This window comes from Carya illinoinensis, chromosome 1 (assembly GCF_018687715.1).
Source record: "Carya illinoinensis cultivar Pawnee chromosome 1, C.illinoinensisPawnee_v1, whole genome shotgun sequence".
Lineage (NCBI taxonomy): Eukaryota > Viridiplantae > Streptophyta > Magnoliopsida > Fagales > Juglandaceae > Carya > Carya illinoinensis.
In genome coordinates, this window is record NC_056752.1 from 854,890 (window position 1) to 874,103 (window position 19,214).

Below are 19,214 nucleotides of genomic sequence, written 5' to 3' on the forward strand. Positions count from 1 at the left end.
TCACAGCAATTTCTAGCAAAATAGACAGCATAACATCACTGTGGATGAAAAAATCAACACAGACAATGAGAACTTTGCTCTTTAGTCTGGCAATAAATGAGGTTTTACTCATTGGGTGGTTTGCATTAGTTTGAATCATCCTCTGCTCCAAGTTGTTACTCACTGGGTTGTTAGCATTAGTTTTAAAACATAACCGGCTTTAGCTTCCATGTTATGCTATGCAGTTTTGCTAGAAATATATCGTATGTCTTGTTTTACAACATTTACAATCCATTAAACGTAACCTCAGCATAACCAACAAGGAAGCATTTGTGGACTTTGGCTTTCATCTCAACAAATTGTATTTTACCTAAAAGTCCAAGAAGGGGGGAATAATCCCCACAAGCTTCCTCCATCCTACAATAGTACTCTGTATCACGCGTGTAGTAGCACTAATGGCTAAACCAAGTTAAATTTGCACACTCTTAGATTCAAAACTAGAGCAGTTGTAGCTTGTTTCAGGTGATTTCTATTTCTTCTGAATGTAAACTATTGTTACCTATACCATGGAAAAATAAATAGATCTTACGAATGCCTAATGAAGCTGCCGATAGAGAAGACCCACACGAAAAATCCCCTCCCTTCCTCTCTCTCAATTGAGTTCCGTCCCCCTCGGAAACTAGGCCCACAATCCATTGAAGTCGTGAAATGATGAGAGAGAGGAGGTCAGATGAGAAGAAAAGAAAAAATTGAAAGAATTTGAAGAGAGAAAAAGGCGGTCTGATGAGATGAGAGAGAGTTTGAGAAGAGAGGGGGTCCGATGAGATTGAGAGAGAGAGAGAGAGAGCTTGACGAGATTGACGAGAGTTGAGTAGAGAGTGAAATGATGAGAGAGAGGGAGTCTGATGAGGGAAAAAAAGAAATACGGAAGTTTCAGACCTTGAAGATAGAACGAACGTTAGCTATTAATCTGGTGTTCGATATATACCAACCTCATGATCAATAGAAACCCAAACCTAGAAATATTATTAGCAACACAAATCTAGAAAATGAAATAGAAAATCTGTACCTATTGAATCTTAACAATCACAATTCCTCAACGAAAAAGAAACCTTCAAATATCTCTCCCACAAATCTTGAACATGAAGGGAAAAAGATGAAGCATGTGTCTGCTACATGCTGAAATCAGATGGGAGAGAAAGAGATAGAAGATGAAGTGAAGGAGAGTACGGAAATTACATTTGAGGGGGAGAGAGACATACAAAGACAGGAGGGACTTTACTTTTCTTTCCAGTATATTTCTCGCTCACCCCATATCACTTAGCTTCTCAATTCTATGCCAAACGCATCGTTTTACCTGTCAGTCATTTAATTGGTGCATATTGGTCTACAAGGCGCTTGCAGATAGAGTTTTTCAAAAAAAAAAAAAGAATTTGGAGAGAGAGAGAGAGTCCAATGAGTTGAGAGAGAGTTTGAGGAGAGAGAAAACTTGATGAGAGAGGAGGACCTAAGTTGAGGAGAGAGAGAGAGACTTTGATGAGAGAGAGGGTCTGATGTGAGTGAAATAATTGATTGTCTTATATAAGGGAAATTTTATATATTTTACTTATCTTTTATATAAATATATTATATTATATATAATAAATTATTAAAAAAATTATGTGAGGTATAACATTACTAGGAAGTAACGATAATAAACGAGTCGACTTAAACGTTTAAAAAGAAAAAAACATTTCACGATCAAACATTCCCCTACACGAAACACGAGTGAGGCCCTGCCAGGCTGCCAGCAGTAATTATATCATTTTTCTAGTAATAAACATAGAAAAAGATACGTAATGTCAGAGAGAGAGAGACAGACAGACAGAAAAGCGACTTTCCAATCAGAAACGCAGAACATAGGAGGAAAGCGTTCTGCATCACAGTTTCCTGATCTGCTTCACACGGTCTTCCATGGCCTACTTCACCGCGTCCCAAACGCGTAAGGCAGCAAATTTCCCACCTTATAATATAAAATATAACCAAAATTTATTACTCGTGATTACAAATATCCAACAGCTGAAAACCAAACCCAAGTAAATTGCATAAGTAGCCTTTGACCCCTAAAAACCAGGACGATTCATCTCTCTACAGTCGAGTAAACCCCAGACCGTTATTCCCCCCTCGCAAGTAATGCAACCAATTTCGGATCCTCTTTTCCTTCTACCTTCCATTTTTCTTTGTCCATTTCCTAACCCCAAAATCTCAAGCAAAAATCAGAGAGAGGACGGATTACGTATATAATCCCAGATAATGCGATTTACTTTATTCTTCTCAGCTAACCCTTCTTTTTAATTTATTCACAGAAGCATGTCAAAACTTCCTACCTAGTCGCTCTTCTTCTTCTTCGTACATATTATGTATTTGTTGTGAAGTTGCCTGCCTTTTTGGACCGAAGCCTTTTTCGATTCAATTTCCGAACGTTTGAAATCATATTAATATACAGCGAGGGAAATGCGACTTTGGTTGTAGATACAACAGCAAGAAGAATAAGGAGAAGGAAAAGTATAAACAGGAATTGGGTGAGTGGAAAGCATAGAAATTGGAAATGGTGGTGGAGAAGTATCTGAACGAGAATTTTGGGGAAGTGAAGGCGAAGCACTCGTCGGAGGAAGTGCTTCAGAAATGGAGGAACCTATGTTTCCTGGTGAAGAACCCGAAGCGAAGGTTTCGGTTCACTGCCAATCTTTCCAAGCGTCACGAAGCAGCTGCTATGCGCAATACTAATCGTACTAATCAGGTCTTGATTTCTATTTATAAATCGAACATGCCGTTAGATGTTTCTACGTCTTCATTTAATACAATCTTTATCTTCGAAGTTCCCTGACCCCATAGTCAATCATCTCTGTCTCCGATTCTAGATCACGGTCTATGTACCATATCCTTCGTTTACGAGCATCACACACACACGATATAAACATTTCAAGATATATTCTCATTCACGGTATGTTTGTCCTTCCAAATTTTTATTTCAAATTTAAAATTTTTATCTTATCATTACAATTTTCTTAAATTCTCATATAAAATATAATAAATAATTTAACTTTTTCTTAACTTTTTTAAATTCTAAAACAATAATAATATTAAAATATTTTATTTTAAAACTCAAAATTCTTATCTTACTACCAAACCATATAATTTTAGTGAATGCTAATTTTAATTATTAGGGAATGTTACTTTTAAAAAAATATTTAGGGAATGCTTGGATATTTAAATATTTTCACATATTTTCAAAATTTTCTTCATTTTCATTACAAATATCGATAAAACATAAAATATTTTTCAATTTCAAATTTTCAAATTTTCATTTAATTATTATTCAAATACAAAACATAATATAAATTTTTAAAACTCTTAAACAAAATATAAAAAATAATAATTATTTTAAAATTTTTAAAATAAAAATAATATTTAATTTTTTTCAATCATTTTTTAAAATTCAATAAAATATCTTAATTCAAATAATTTTATTACTTTTCAAGAACTATTTTATTACCATTTAGAAAATTTTAAAATATTCAAATTTGTTGAAACGAGCCCCTAATTCGAACTTTGCTTGTTTAATATCTATATAATTCTTCTTTCAAATAAATGTACAGAAAAAAGCAGTTGCTTGTCTATGGAGATTGGTATAGATGTTCATACGAATCTCCATTTCCCTCCAAGATCACCTGCAGGGGCGTCCATTTCCTTTCAAATAAGTGTCAATGTATATATTGTTATGACTTGGTTTGAAGTGCAAAGTATAAAAAATGGGGTAGATGTCTTTGCCTGTAAATGACTTTCAAGCATTGTATACGAGGAAGATTTTGTTCATTAACATCATAGAATCCGGCTAAGATGATAACATTTTATTCTCTTTTCTTTCTCCGTCTCTTTTACCGTTTTTCAGGCTCAAATCCCAAAATTTTATTGTATCTGACTCTTAGCAATTCCATCATCCGTGTTTGAACTAAACCATCAACTGCCATAATTGTCATGTTGTGACGAAATCTCAGTAATGGATGCCCTGTACATTGAAAAAAACCCTACTTGGGAGTAGAATGAGAGTGGAAATCGTCTCATTGATATATTAAACCTCATTACATTCTAATGGAGGCAAGGGATGCGAGTTGGTTCCTTTATTAAAATTACATGTCAACATCCAATATACTTCTTACGTAATTTTGAAACATCCTGAAGTAGTTGAATCTTTTTTAAATGTAACTTTGCTTCTTTTTCTTAATTCACATACTCTGTCCACTCCCACTGACTTGTGTTTGTTCGTCTTGGATCTTGTTGTTAATGATTGCATTCCCTGATCTTTTTTAAGTGTACTTCTAGTGCAAAATAGAATTCTTGATACCTGAATTTGCCTTTTCTACATGGACTAACAAAATATCAAATCATTCTAAGATTATGATAATAACTTGTTCTAAAGTTGGTATACTAAGTACTTCTCTATCTTGAATCATGTAGGAAAAGTTAAGGATTGCTGTTTTGGTTTCCAAAGCTGCAGTTCAATTTACTCTTGGTAAGTTTCTCCGACGTTCATATCAATTTAGATTATGTTATTTGAAAAGATTTTCCAATCTGACTATTGTGATGTCTGCAGGAGCTGCAGGGCAGCCAAGCGACTACAAAGTACCTGAGGAAGTTAAAGCTGCAGGTTTTCAGATTTGTGGTGATGAATTGGGATCTCTTGTGGAACATCATGACTTGAAGAAGCTAAACTTTCATGGTGGAGTAGTTGGTATTGCAGAAAAGCTCTCCACTTCAACCAACAATGGACTGACTACTGATAGTGATAGTGATTTAAATCATAGACAAGAGATCTATGGCATCAATAAATTTACTGAGAGTGAAGGACGGAGTTTCTTGGTATTTGTTTGGGAAGCCCTTCAAGACATGACTCTTATGATCCTCGGCGTGTGTGCTTTCGTGTCTTTGATTGTCGGCATAACTATGGAAGGATGGCCGAAAGGGGCCCATGATGGCCTTGGGATTGTCTCAAGCATCTTGTTGGTGGTCTTTGTCACTGCAACAAGTGATTATCGTCAATCTCTACAGTTCAAGGATTTGGACAAGGAGAAACAGAAGATTGCTATTCAGGTTACAAGAAATGGATACAGGCAGAAAATGTCGATATATGATTTACTTCCTGGGGATATTGTACATCTTGCCATTGGGGACCAAGTCCCTGCAGATGGGCTTTTTATTTCAGGATTTTCTGTGTTAATTGATGAATCAAGTTTAACTGGGGAGAGTGAGCCGGTAATGGTAAGTGCTGAAAATCCTTTTCTTCTCTCTGGTACTAAGGTTCAAGATGGATCATGCAAGATGATGGTAACTACTGTTGGGATGAGGACCCAATGGGGTAAATTGATGGCAACTCTTAGTGAAGGTGGAGATGACGAAACCCCATTGCAGGTGAAATTGAATGGGGTGGCAACCATTATAGGTAAGATAGGTCTTTTCTTTGCGGTTGTGACTTTTGCAGTTTTAGTGCAAGGATTGCTAAACCGTAAATGGCAAGAGGGAAGTCATTGGAGGTGGTCTGGAGATGAAGCATTGGAAATGTTGGAATATTTTGCCGTTGCAGTTACAATTGTTGTCGTTGCTGTTCCAGAGGGGCTGCCGTTAGCTGTTACATTGAGCCTTGCCTTTGCCATGAAGAAAATGATGAATGATAAAGCACTCGTGCGCCATTTGGCAGCTTGTGAGACTATGGGATCAGCAACAAGCATTTGTAGTGACAAAACTGGGACACTAACTACCAACCACATGACTGTCGTGAAATCATGCATTTGCTTTAACGTCAAGGAAGTGAGTAAACCCAATGATGCTTCTAGCTTGTGCTTTGACTTGCCAGATTCTGCTTTGAAACTTCTTCTACAATCAATATTTAACAACACGGGGGGAGAAGTCGTGGTTAATAAAGATGGCAAATCTGAGATACTAGGAACACCGACTGATACTGCTTTATTGGAGTTTGGCTTGTCACTTGGTGGGGATTTTCAATCTGAGAGACAAGCATCTAAACTTGTTAAAGTCGAGCCATTCAACTCTGTGAAGAAAAAGATGGGGGTAGTGTTGGCGCTTCCTGGAGGAGGGTTTCGGGCCCACTGTAAAGGTGCTTCAGAGATAATTTTGGCTACCTGTGACAAGGTGATCAATGTGAATGGTGAGATTGTTCCCCTAGATATATCATCCATTAACCTTCTTACAGACACAATCAATCAATTTGCTAGTGAGGCTCTTCGAACTCTCTGTCTTGCCTATATGGAACTGGAAAATGGATTCTCTTCAGATAAGCCAATCCCAGTTTCCGGCTATACTTGCATAGGAATAGTGGGAATTAAAGATCCTGTCCGTCCTGGTGTTAAGGAGTCTGTTGCGGTTTGCCGTTCAGCTGGAATTACTGTACGGATGGTTACTGGAGACAATATTAATACTGCAAAGGCTATAGCTCGGGAGTGCGGAATTCTCACAGATGGTATAGCCATTGAGGGTCCTGACTTCCGGGAGAAGAGTCAGGAGGAATTGCTAGAACTAATTCCTAAAATTCAGGTGCTTTCATCATTTGTTGTTATAGCACGTGCAATTAGATTGGATCTCTCAGTAGTTATCAAAATTTTCTCAAATCATTGACACAAAAGTTCCACTTTTTCTGTAGGTGATGGCTCGATCTTCACCGCTAGACAAGCATACTCTGGTGAAGCACTTGCGTACTTCATTTGGTGAGGTTGTTGCTGTAACCGGTGATGGAACAAACGATGCCCCAGCACTTCATGAAGCAGATATTGGGCTAGCAATGGGCATTGCTGGAACTGAGGTGAGTACTTAATGGGGCTTTCCAAGTGGACCATTTATCAAGTGTCATATAAAAGACCGGCATGAATGGCTGCTGGAAGTTACAAGACAAGTTAAAATGCTTATTCCATTTATTTTCTAATCATAGACAATGAAAAATATCTAGCAAATTGAGAGTACTCTAGAAAGTGTTTCATCAGTACAACGGAAATGCCAAAATGGCTTGACATAGTATACAGAGACATTGTAAAGGTTTGTTAAAACCTTTAGAAAAGGATTGAAGCAGAAGGACTCTCGGCTTGAAGTACCGAGAAGGCTTTTGTATTATTATATAATGACAGATTTTACGAGGCAATATACTACAACATAAATTACAGATCCCTATGATAATGCTAGACCATATACCAGGTGCTGGCAGTATCTTCTTACAGCTGGAGGCAATTGATGTCTTAGTTGCCTTAACAGACATTATAACCTCCTTTTATCTGGAGATGTGTCTCTCAATTGAGGAAAATGACTAAGAAGGCATGCGAGTAGCTGATGCCAAGAGTTGGATCATATATCGTTATTCTGTTGAGATTTATTTATATAACAGAGTAATCGGTGTCTATTCATTAGTTCAAATTTTTTATTAGTTTTATTTTTTGGTTTTTGATTGTAATAACGTTGCAATAATTTCAATTAATCTGTATTAAATTCAGGTGGCTAAAGAGAGTGCTGATGTGATAATTCTGGATGATAATTTCTCCACAATTGTGACAGTAGCCAAATGGGGACGATCAGTTTACGTAAATATCCAAAAATTTGTACAGTTTCAGCTTACAGTTAATGTGGTTGCATTGATTGTCAACTTCTCTTCAGCTTGTCTGACAGGTTAGAAATCCCACGTACTAAATTTATTTCCATTTTTGAGCTTTGCCTTCTCACTAAAAGAAAACGCTATTGTCTCATGTCTGCTTATGCCCTTGCCTGAAATCATGCTTCAGGGACTGCTCCTCTCACAGCTGTTCAGCTATTGTGGGTCAACATGATCATGGATACGCTGGGAGCACTTGCACTTGCAACTGAGCCCCCAAATAATGATTTAATGAAACGTTCACCAGTTGGAAGGAAAGGGAACTTCATCAGTAATGTCATGTGGAGGAATATATTAGGGCAATCGGTGTACCAATTTTTGGTGATATGGTTGCTTCAGACAAAGGGAGAAGCAATATTCCTTCTTGAAGGCCCAGATTCTGATCTGATCCTGAACACGCTTATTTTCAACACGTTTGTCTTTTGCCAGGTAACCTATTCTGGAAGACCTATAAGTATTTATTTCTTGCAAACTAAGTTTGAAGTGGTATGTGTGATGTATGATTAATGGAAGATGCTGGCAAACAGGTTTAGTTCAACCAACAGCATATAGGGATAGACTCTGCTTTGTCATAGATAGTTTCTCACCATTTTACAAATTTTGTAGCTTACAGGAAGTGACTTGATTTGATTATGCAGGTTTTTAATGAGATAAGCTCCCGGGAGATGGAGGAAATAAATGTTTTCAAAGGCATACTAAATAATTATGTTTTTGTGGTCGTCATTGGTTGCACTGCTCTCTTCCAAATCATAATTGTAGAGTTCCTGGGCACATTTGCAAACACATCGCCTCTCACTTTACCCCAATGGTTTCTGAGTATTGTGTTTGGATTTTTGGGCATGCCGGTTGCTGCTGCCTTAAAGATGATCCCTGTTTGAGACACAATGGGTGACAGATGCTAGTCTTTAAATTACGAGTTTTGCTACATACAAGTGCAATTGCGCACTAATCTGTGTACCAATACTGATTTATTCATACTTAAGATTTAAATTAACACTGTTATCAATAAAATCTACTTTTTGACCAATCACATCACATTGCTGAAAATTGCTTAGAAGTCGTAAGATACAGATCACAGATTCAGGGGTGAGGGAGACGGCTGCAAAGTCCAGACGAGGTAGGCTAGGGTTTTTTTTCACTTTATATACAAACCCGGTTATAACTGGGTTATAATACGGAACCCGGGTTTCATACCCAGGTCCGGACCGGGTATATATGGTTTTGTAAATACGGGTTTCAGCCCAGATCAAATCCGAGCCGAAAACTATAACCGGAAACCCGGTTATCCGGGTTCCGGTCCGGGCCGGATAAAATCCGGCCCGGATGAACAGTTCTAGGACGGATAGCATAATTAAATAGGTATACGATTAAAGAAATATATGTTCCATAACATTTCCATGGGTGTCTCAACCGGAAAATATATGTTCCTGTTAAATATAAGATACAACACAGTTTAAATAACAAAGCTTCTATACACACACATATATATATATAGAGAGAGAGAGAGAGAGTGGGGCTACGGTGCCGCCTCACTCATACCGCTGGGCATACTACTTAATTTTTTTTTTTAATTTTCTTTTCACATTTTTTAATCACTAAATAAAAAAAAAATTATACCAATACATTTAAAATTACTTTTTTAATTATTAAATAAAAATAAAAATAAAAAAATTTTCCTGAGCGCGACACACTAGTTTTCCCCATATATATATAGATATATTTTATTTTTCCTCCTATTCGAATTTTAAAGATATATATTTTCAAAGCAAGTCAGTCTGAGATAAGTTATCCGTAAGAAATTGGAGACCACACAAATCATTGAGAAATCTTCAACCATGCTAGAGCATCATCAAATCCAATAAGAAATTTAACTAATAGAACTTAAAATGTTCTACATTAGATTATCTAACTTCAAAATTTTTTACTTTTAGCTACCTGCTACAATAAAATTAAGGTTTCGAACCAAATTTAATTGTTACTATTTCACATCTAAATGAATAAAAAATAATATCTTTATACACACTCTCTCTCCCTTTGTTCTCCCTCCCCATTCTCATTTTTCCTCTGCATTATTTCTTCATATTATTTAATAAAAAATAATAATGTATTTCCATATAAGTTCTTAATTTTAAAAAAAAAAATAGTAGAAATTTTAAAATATTATTATATTTATAATATTTTATTATTATTTTGACTAATAGATTGATAATCCAACGTAGAAATAAATTTTGAATGGAATGGCTAAATGTAAAATAATTTATGTAAATTTTACATTTGGATTTGGATAATCCAATAAAAATGCTCTTAAGAGCTAAATCCAAATTAGTGACATTGAGGTTATCTTTGGATAGTGGAGTATTTATATTCACTATTATTCAGTATTTTATTATTATTTTTCTCTATTTTTTACTACTAGTCAATATTTTATCATTAATTTTTTTATTATATTTTTTTAAATATTTACAAATCATCTTAAATAACCTCAATACTCAATCGTACCTTGAGAAAAGAAATAGAGCAAGATCGAGACCTGCATGGGTGGGTCTATATACAAGTATAGATTGGCTAAGTAATATTTTGTAAGTCTCATTGAGATGAGTTTAACTTTTTAAATTAAAATATATGAAAAGGGTAGAGATAAATTTAACTTTTTATAAAAATTAAAAAAATAATAAATTTTATTAATAATTAATTTAAAATGAATTGAATTTAGTTCAATAACTAAACATAACTTAAGTTTGAATGAGATTAGAAAGGGCTGTTGACCAAGTTTCACGGCTACCCATACAAGCCCCACGACCATTTCAACTAGTCGCGGGTGTATAATCATTAGCTTGTTGGGACATTTAACGTTATCAAAGTCATATATTCGATGTATTTGACTTTGGATTACTATATAAAAACAGTCCACCAACCTACGCAGTGGATTTAGCAATTATCAATGGGTACAAAATTGGGAACCTTAAGAATTATTTATGATCATTGATATCTAAATATTAAACTATATACTACATAATCACCAAGTGACTTCGTGCATGCTCTTATGGCGATCTTATGAAATCACAAAATCAATGCAAGGCACTAATGATTTAGGGCTCGTTTGGTTCCTTAACTGCATTTAGCTCAACTGAGTTCGATTTAGAATTAAAGCTCTTCTAACATTCAAATACTGGGTGAGTTTGCATTTGTAAATAACTTATATGATTTTAACATTATAGCTAAACAATGAACAGAACTGATCCCATTATTTGCATAAAGCACCATCAGTTATACTTTCTTGACAGGATCCATCATATTATCTTAACATTCAACTAATCTCATCAGCTTCAAGTGAACAATATTTTTATTAGTGTGATTCATATTTTTTTCAACTTATCATAAATATATCTAAATTCATTTTAACATTCAAACATATTTAAATTCATCTTAAATAGGCTCCATAAAGCTCACTTAATCATTCCAACTCACTACTATTCCTCAATAATTCAGTTTAGTTCAACTCAACTCAACATTTAAACGTAACTTAAGAATGACCAAAATAGTTTAGAATTTCTCAAAATCTTTTATCTAAAACTTGATAAAATTCTTATTTGGATAATGTTAAATATAGTTCTACAGTGATACAAACTTTGTACAATCTCTTTGACAAAGAAAAATAAGGCAAATCTAGAATCAGTAGAACTCACTTCGAAAAAGTATATTTTTATAGAAGGTCTAAGTATAACTTTTTTGTGTTTCCCACCTTTTTTTTTTAAAGGAATTACAAAAAATTTATACACTCTGAGACTTTAAAAATAATTTTATGTATGATTCATGCTTAATGGGTGAGTGAATACATGATAAGATGGGGCTTGATCAACATGCATATGCCATTTGTTTTAAAGCTTGAGTCGGACACATCCAACGTACCTTTTAAATTGATGACACAACGATTAAAAAAAATGATGTTTTAATTTTTCTATCATTATAGGGTTTTGCTAGATGCAGTCGGCATACAGTCGGAAGTACGGAATGAATAAAAAAAATTTATAAAAAATTTTTTTTTCATGGAAGACCTACATGAATAAAAAAAAAATTTTCATGTAGGTCCTATATTAATTCACTTTTTTCTTTACGATTGTATGCCGACTGTATTTGCCGACGGCAAAAGCATTTCTCTTATAATAAATTTCACAAAAAAAAGTTTTTTATTTATTTTTTTATTCCACGTATCAAAGTATTCGACCACCAAAGGGTTGACTGCTTCAAATTCAACGATATGGAACTGAGAAGAACTCCGAGAGAGGTATTGACAACGAGACAAAGGACGAGCCAAGTCATATTTTGTATTCGCTTAAATTTTACTCTTTCTCGCAAAACGTGTATCTGAACTGAAGTTGACTCCTTCAAACCCCACCCGGAGAGGCCTTTTAATACTCTGAGAGAGAGAGATGGTACGGAAAGAGTACATGTTCGTTGGAACCTTGGACTTCTACTATTTATTTATTAGTATCTGGGGATCAAGTAGATGAAGAGAGAAGTAGAAAATCTTAATGGGTTTGGGTTTTGGAACGAGTCTCCCTTGTAAACAAAGAACCCACACGTCTCTGATCCCTCTCGCCTAACGCGGTCGACACGCGCATATATATACTTTCCTCGTGGCAGTCTGGTCGGCACCATTCTATTGCATTGCATTCATTCAGCCGCAAAGCGCTAATCCAACTGTCACCAACTGCTCTCATCTCAGAAACCAGCAAGTCCGAAATGGACGCATTTGTTGCCACTAAAACTTCTGCTGCAGCCGTGACCCCTCGGCAGATCCCAAAACGGGGCGGTGTTCTCAAGGGGATTCTCAAGAAGCTTTTTAAGTGCTTTCAAGAAGAGACTCAGGCACCTACCCATTCCACAACCACAAAACCTTCAGCCGTTTATCCTTGTTAATGACCTGATTCCATTGATGATCAAAAAATGGACGACAGAATAGATTTTTTTGATTCGAGAATACGGGCAACCTCAGATTCTCTCGTAATATTACCTGATTCGAGAATACGGGAACCTCAGATTCTCTCGTAACATTATATGTATTCCTTGTGTCTGATCAGCAATTATGTACTAGATCTCATAAAAATATATATAATCAAACACTGAGTCTTGCATTTAAGCAACCGAAAAATCTCGTTCATTAATAATCAGGCTGCATGCTCAGCTAAATCCCTTTCAGTTGTTTGATTAAAACGTCAATTCAAATATATCCTGCTGTCTAGCTAATACTACTCATTTTCGACTCGATGCTGAATATCTCAGCCAACATTCATGAACCAGCTCACCGCGAGGCATATATGCATGATAATTGGTGTAAACAACATACGAAGTAATCCCCATGGCATGAAGGCATGTAGAATTACCTCTTAGCTCTGAAACCATTTTGCCATGAATGGTGAGTGGCAGAGTGCAGCAAACACCAGCGCTAATTCAATTGCTACCGGAAATATTCACATAACAGCAATAACTGTTATAAAGTTCATTTCATATATTTATCTTTCTCCTTCCTACTTAAGTATGACCCTTGTAAACAATTGGAAATTTGGAATCTCTTCAATCTTCATATTCACCAACTACAAGTACAAAATCCAGCATTGTTATTTTTCTTTTTCATTTTTTACAACAGTGCTTATATTATCCTCAATGGTTCAAATTTGCAACAGAAAAATAAAAGTACTAAAAAACTGTCTATTCTTCCATCATAGAAACCTTCCCTGTTTCATACATGTTATGCATCCAAACAGGTTCAAGCAACTCCTTTGAACTCTGTAATTTCTGCCTTCCATCTTCATTATTTTGTTGTTCTATTTCTCTCTCTATTTGAGGGTATAAGTCTTGAAGAGAGGCCAACATAATATCACCCCACTCTCTATCATCCAGCCTAAACAACTTCGTACAAACGAAGTGTAAAAGTCCCAATACTAATCCGAAGTCCTTCCTCTCGAGCCCAACTAATGAGCCTGTAAGCAATATCACCCCAACTGAATCCAGTATGTTAGGATTTCCTTTTAACAAAGTAACAAACATTCGCAGAAGTTTCTTGGACACTGGAAACTCATCAGAATCTGGAACTTGGTCATCGTCCTTTTCTGGGCTAACTTCATTTAGTTCACTGAGCTCAATCTTTGCTAAAATCAAGAGCCAGGATGGAAAATGAAGTTTAATGCGATCAGATGCATGAAAATGTGTCCCCTCTCCTCGAGTCTTTTTCAGTATGTCCCCTGATCCTAATGCCAGGATCAAATCAGGCAGCCAAGGCTTTGCAGCTGCGACAATACGTGCTGCATTACCAGAGCCTTGGTATAGTTCAATCGAGGAGATTAAATCAAGCAAATCATTACCAAGTTCAAAAGCTTCTGGAGGAAGTGGCGAAGTTTTGCTGATATCTCTGTGGACAAGATTAACTAACTTGGCTGCATAGGTGAAGGAGCTCTTCAGACACAGAATTATATTTTTCAAATCCTCCTCTTTGAACTGAAATTGGTCATGAGACTGTCGCCGTAAAGAGGATATGATGTATTGTACATATCTTGATGTGAACTTTAAGAACTGTACATGACAGTGAGAAAGAAGACCCATCGAAGTGATGTCAACCATGAACTTGAGAATTGCAGTAAGCATCTTCACTGTAATTGATAGTCTTTTTTGTTCGGTTTTGACAGATTCTACAGAAAAATTCAAAATTGTCAGTCACTTTGGCAAATAAGAAGGCAAGAACATAAAGCTACAAATATAGGATTTAATATTAGGGAAAAATTAGTGCACTGCCGGTGAAAATTAAGATCTTAAAAAATCATACAGATTTCGAGAAGTACTGGGATGTTAAAAAAACTAATAATAATAATACTTCAAAGTTGTCCAATGTGGCAGAACCAAAAAGCGTAACCTACCTTAATTGCAGAAGAGTGGCAGTTCAATTGTTCAGCGAATTAGGAAAATATTTATATTTTTTTTAATGGATTATTAACCAAACTACAAAATAACACAAGGATCACAAAAAGAGAAATGCTTACTGTCCTGTCAGCCACAGATAGATGAGCACACAACAATGCTAGAGAAAACTAAGTTCTTAACATGCAAAAGCAGGTCATCGCTATCATAGCCATTATCATGATCTTGAAAATCATAATTAAAAATCCACCCTCATCAATCCCTATGCTCAAGTATAGATATTTTCCAAAGTTTGGCCGTCCACAAACTCCTATGGTTGAGAGAAAATCCATAATTGGCCATAATAGTCCAAGGAGAGATGGCTAGTGCAACTCAGTGTCAATGTATGGCATAAGTGCATATCAATGCTTTTCTGATATGGACCCAACATTCATATGTAGCTTGAAATGAGGCAAGAACAAACTCCTAGCTCAACAGTTGGACATGAAATATATGGTTTTGAAAATAACTGTCAGTACTTCTCATCACATCATTTGATAGACCTAACAAGCAAGTGTATCCAATCTGTGTAATTTGTGACCATGATTCCTTACCACTAGCACTTGGACTGGAGCCATATGTTTGAGGTTCTCTGCGTTGCTGTCCATGACTGGCTGCTTTATGGGTAGCCTGCTCAAATTCTAAGGGAGTTTTGCCGTGCTTTCCAGAGTCAAGTGCTCCAAGTAGCTTCTCTACACAGTTAAGCACGTGCTCCACTGCATGTTCTAACACAGTAGGCTAAAACAGAAGATAGAGTTGGAAGCCCATCAGCAACAAGTTCCTTAGAATCCCAAAACCAGGAAAAAAGAATATTATAAATAAATACTTGCCTCCTGAAATGATCTCAAGGAATCAGTGCTATTGTTCTTCTTAGTACCTCGAAGTTTTGTACTATGTATGGTAACATTTTGAAGAGTCATGTGCAGTGCAAGGGCTGTATATGCCAAAATGGGAGATACGTCCATGTATTCAAAAAGCATGCACTGCACAATACTGACTTCAGAGATGATTTTTAAAGCAAAAAATGACATTTCAAGCATTTGAGCCCCCAATATAGCCTTCCGAGAGTCCTCAGATATTAGCAAGTCCCTGATTTGCCAGGCTATTCCTACGGCAATAGAATAATCCTCCTCAAAATTCAACTGGTGTTTTCCATTGACATTTTTCCATTTAGCTGAAATTTTGCCAAACCACTTAGATTTATTCCTTTTTGCAGAGGAAACACAGTTCTTTGGTGCTTCAGTTCCAAATTTTATATGGCAACGATAGGCTGCTTTCTGCAAGCATAGTGTTAGAGCGTCAAACATATCATCAAGTCCATCACAAGAAAGGAACAATCTGTGGGCAGACCTCACTTCAGCTTGCCTTTCCACATTCTCAGATATACCACTACAATTAGTAACAAGGTCCGTACATTCCTCAAAAAGCCCAACAGCATCATTTGGAGAAATGGTGGAAACAATGTTGAGTACAGAAGATTGAGCACGTGCAGTAGATGCAGCAGCAAACAAGTACTTCACTTTTTCACCAGCAAGTAGCTCCTTAAGGGCATTTTTGTAACATGGCTCTGTTGCTAGGCTGTTGCAAAGGTAGACAGCAGCAACAAGTAAACCCTCAATCTGATCAGCATTTAGCTTGTCAGGTGACAAAACCAAACTAATGAACACTCTAATGAGTTCCATCAGAGACTTGAGGGATGCCCCTTCTGATACAAAATATTCACAAAACCTTGCTCCAGCCATAGGAGACCTCTTAATTAGTGTAACACAGCGAGTGCATGCTTCTCCAACAGGTACTTTTGAGGGGAAGTATGAAGGCATGAGCAGTTTTGTGATTTTCTGAGCAACAAGAGGTTGATCATTCACTAGCGTAGATAATAAGACATCTAAGCTTACCACCTACAGAGAAATGCGAGGAGTAAAATCAACCAACCAAATATGGATAAAGGCATCACATAAAACCAGTGCAGTGCAATGTTTGATCTGAGAACACACTATACCTTATTAAACTGGAAATTTCGCATGTCTCTTAAAAGGAGGAGGAGATCTGCTACAGAAACTCGTATCGAAATGACATTATCCAGCATCAGATGCCCCAATCTTGGTAGCAGCACTCTAAGAATTTCATGAGATTGGGGATTGTCAAGCAAGTATATGATACCATTCAATGTGGAAAGCCTAACTTCAGTGCATATATCATGTGACATGTCATCAAAAATCTTGGTAATTATCTTCGTAATGGATGCTGAAGGGATAATTTCCCAATATAAGTGAAGGATGCGGCAAGAACCTTCCACTGCAACTACTCTTACATCTGGACAATCATCCATCAGTAATCTCTCCAACAAAAAGAACTGTTTGTAAAGTAATGTATCTTTCACCTCTTTCGTGGAATCAGGATCTTCAAGAGGAAACATGTCTAGAAGCAAATGCAATGCATTTTTCCGAACATTAGAATTTGCAACCTGTCAAACAGAAACATACAGCCTTGTTAAACACTGCTGCCATCCAATTGGTCGAAATCAATCCCCAAAAAGTCAGATATATTTTAGGCACAAAGAAAAATCATTTTGTGATATTTAGAGATCCTGAAAAACCTATATCATGATCACATCAAGGTTTAAGCAGGTTAGATAATTCAGTAGTTAGTCTAATCTGCAACCGATGAACTTCAATCCAACAGATAATGCCAATTTAAACCAACCCAGAATAGATGGCAATTATAAAAGCATGCTTGATTTTTCTTATTCTTGTTTATCCTTTTACGCAAAGTCCTCTATGATGTTCAAGCAAGTAAGCTCTTTAGTGGACCTGTATTTTCTCAACCCAAACACAATTGGTGCAAGAATGACATCCAACCATGCACATGGATCCGTGAATACGTGGTTAACAAAATCATACTTTAAAAGGTCGCTATGAAAAAACCTCTGTCGAACTCACAAGAAAATGGATTAATAATACGGAAAAACGTGAAGCAAATCATAGTACCTACGGTCCAACCAACTGCGATTAATGACCAAAAAATAATATGAAGCTATCATCTATACACTATTAGCAATGCAATTTCATGAACACTATCTTCGATGATCACAAACCAGCGAAGAACAGAAAAATTACTTGTAAAGATCGAAATATCACAGGCTCAGCAAGCCGGAAAAGAAGTTTCTCAACCCCCTCCGTGGTCCGCTGGCTGATAAAGCCACCCAAAACCCTCCTAATAGAGGCCGAAAACTCTTCGGAACTCCCATGTATAGCTCCCTCAATTAAACCCTGCAAAAATCCATTCTCAATCTCATCCTTGAGATCGGGTTCTGCAGACTTCCAAGCCCGAAACAATATTTCCCCGTATGCCTCCAACATAGATTTCCGCCCAAATGGGATCTGAGACCGAATCATTGCCAGCACTTCCTTCAATAGCTGATTGCTCAGCCCGAACGTAAACGCCACGAAGCGCCGCCCATCATCAGTTTTCAAATACAACGGCGCTATCACACACCGGACCAACAGGAGCTTCAGGTCTTCGATGCTCTCGTCCTCGAAATCGAACAAGTTAAATGCATCCCGGAGTGAATACACTCTATGCACGTCCACCTTCCTCTTCAAAGTCAGTGACTTGGACAGCAAGAAAGGCAGAGATTGAGAAATCAAAGCCTCTCGTCCCGGTAAATTCTCCTTCCACCACAGCTCGCACAAACTCGCAATTTCCGATAGAAGAACCGAGCCCTCCTCGGACTCGAAAAGTATCAAGTTATCATGAAATGCGCAAGCGACCGGAAACAAATCGGAAGCCAAGAACGCCTTTTTTGGGTGCGAGATGCATAAAACCGCAATATGAGCGAGAATTTCGAGGCCTTGGAGAAGCTTTTGCATCTCATTCAAGAGATCTGATCCATGGCCATGCGAACGGGACTCGACCTGGGTCCTGGAATGGCGCGAAGATCGCCGGAGGCGCTTGGTGGGAGGGGAGCGAGGGGACTTGGGAGGGTTAGGGTTTGGGGGGTTTGGGTTTCGACGAAAGTTCTGGAAGGATTGGATAAACTGAGAAATGGAGTGAAGAAGAGAGAGGGGGAGAGAAGAAGAGAGATCTGAATTAGGATGAATGGAGTGGATTAGGGTTTTGATAGTAGGTTTTACGGATTTGAGAGACAGTTTAGTGGCGGAGGAAACGAAGTCTTGGGCTGAGGATTGTAGAGCAGTACGGAGCCGCTTCTCCATTAGAGGGCAGAGAGCAATGTCTTTTAAGTTGCTTTTCTTTCGTATTTGAATTTAGAAAAGGAAGGGGAGAGAGGGAATCGAGAAGGTACCGTTCACTTTGAATTTCGAATTCTCTTGGGCCTTAAGTCGACAGAGTTGGACCGGACAACGAGGCGGGCCGAAGTCCACACGATAATAGTTTGGAATTTACATTTCATACAATTTTAAATATGAATTTTATGCAAAATATTATATGTTCTGAATATTTATTTCTTTTTATCAATTTTTTTTTTTTAAATTTGAATCTTAAATTTAGAATTTTTAAAATTTTCACAATTTTAATAATTGGTACGTTAGCATGTACGGTTACGTGAGTAAAATTATAAATATAAATAATATTTTTT

General features: G+C 36.8%; 2 protein-coding genes across 3 annotated transcripts; one reads left to right on the forward strand and one right to left on the reverse strand.

Annotated features, from left to right (window-relative positions):
* The first annotated feature begins 1,933 nt into the window (after nt 1-1,933).
* Nucleotides 1,934-8,696, forward strand: LOC122304497 (calcium-transporting ATPase 2, plasma membrane-type-like). Of its 2 annotated transcripts, XM_043116778.1 has the most exons (7): nt 1,937-2,758; nt 4,477-4,531; nt 4,613-6,567; nt 6,674-6,832; nt 7,512-7,683; nt 7,797-8,095; nt 8,305-8,696. In XM_043116778.1, the coding sequence occupies exons 1-7, from the start codon at nt 2,567-2,569 to the stop codon at nt 8,542-8,544; spliced, it is 3,072 nt and encodes a 1,023-aa protein (XP_042972712.1). In that variant the 5' UTR covers nt 1,937-2,566; the 3' UTR covers nt 8,545-8,696. The 2 variants fall into 2 exon arrangements, with proteins under 2 accessions (XP_042972708.1, XP_042972712.1); XM_043116774.1 differs by having other exon boundaries at nt 1,934-2,758; nt 4,477-6,567.
* Nucleotides 8,697-13,221: 4,525 nt separating this feature from the next.
* Nucleotides 13,222-18,885, reverse strand: LOC122304508. The gene is made up of 5 exons (XM_043116784.1): nt 17,734-18,885; nt 16,617-17,081; nt 15,448-16,515; nt 15,172-15,355; nt 13,222-14,352 (listed from the first exon to the last, which is right to left on the reverse strand). Exons 1-5 carry the CDS (start codon nt 18,829-18,831, stop codon nt 13,376-13,378), a joined length of 3,792 nt encoding a protein of 1,263 aa, XP_042972718.1. The 5' UTR covers nt 18,832-18,885; the 3' UTR covers nt 13,222-13,375.
* Nucleotides 18,886-19,214: the final 329 nt, after the last annotated feature.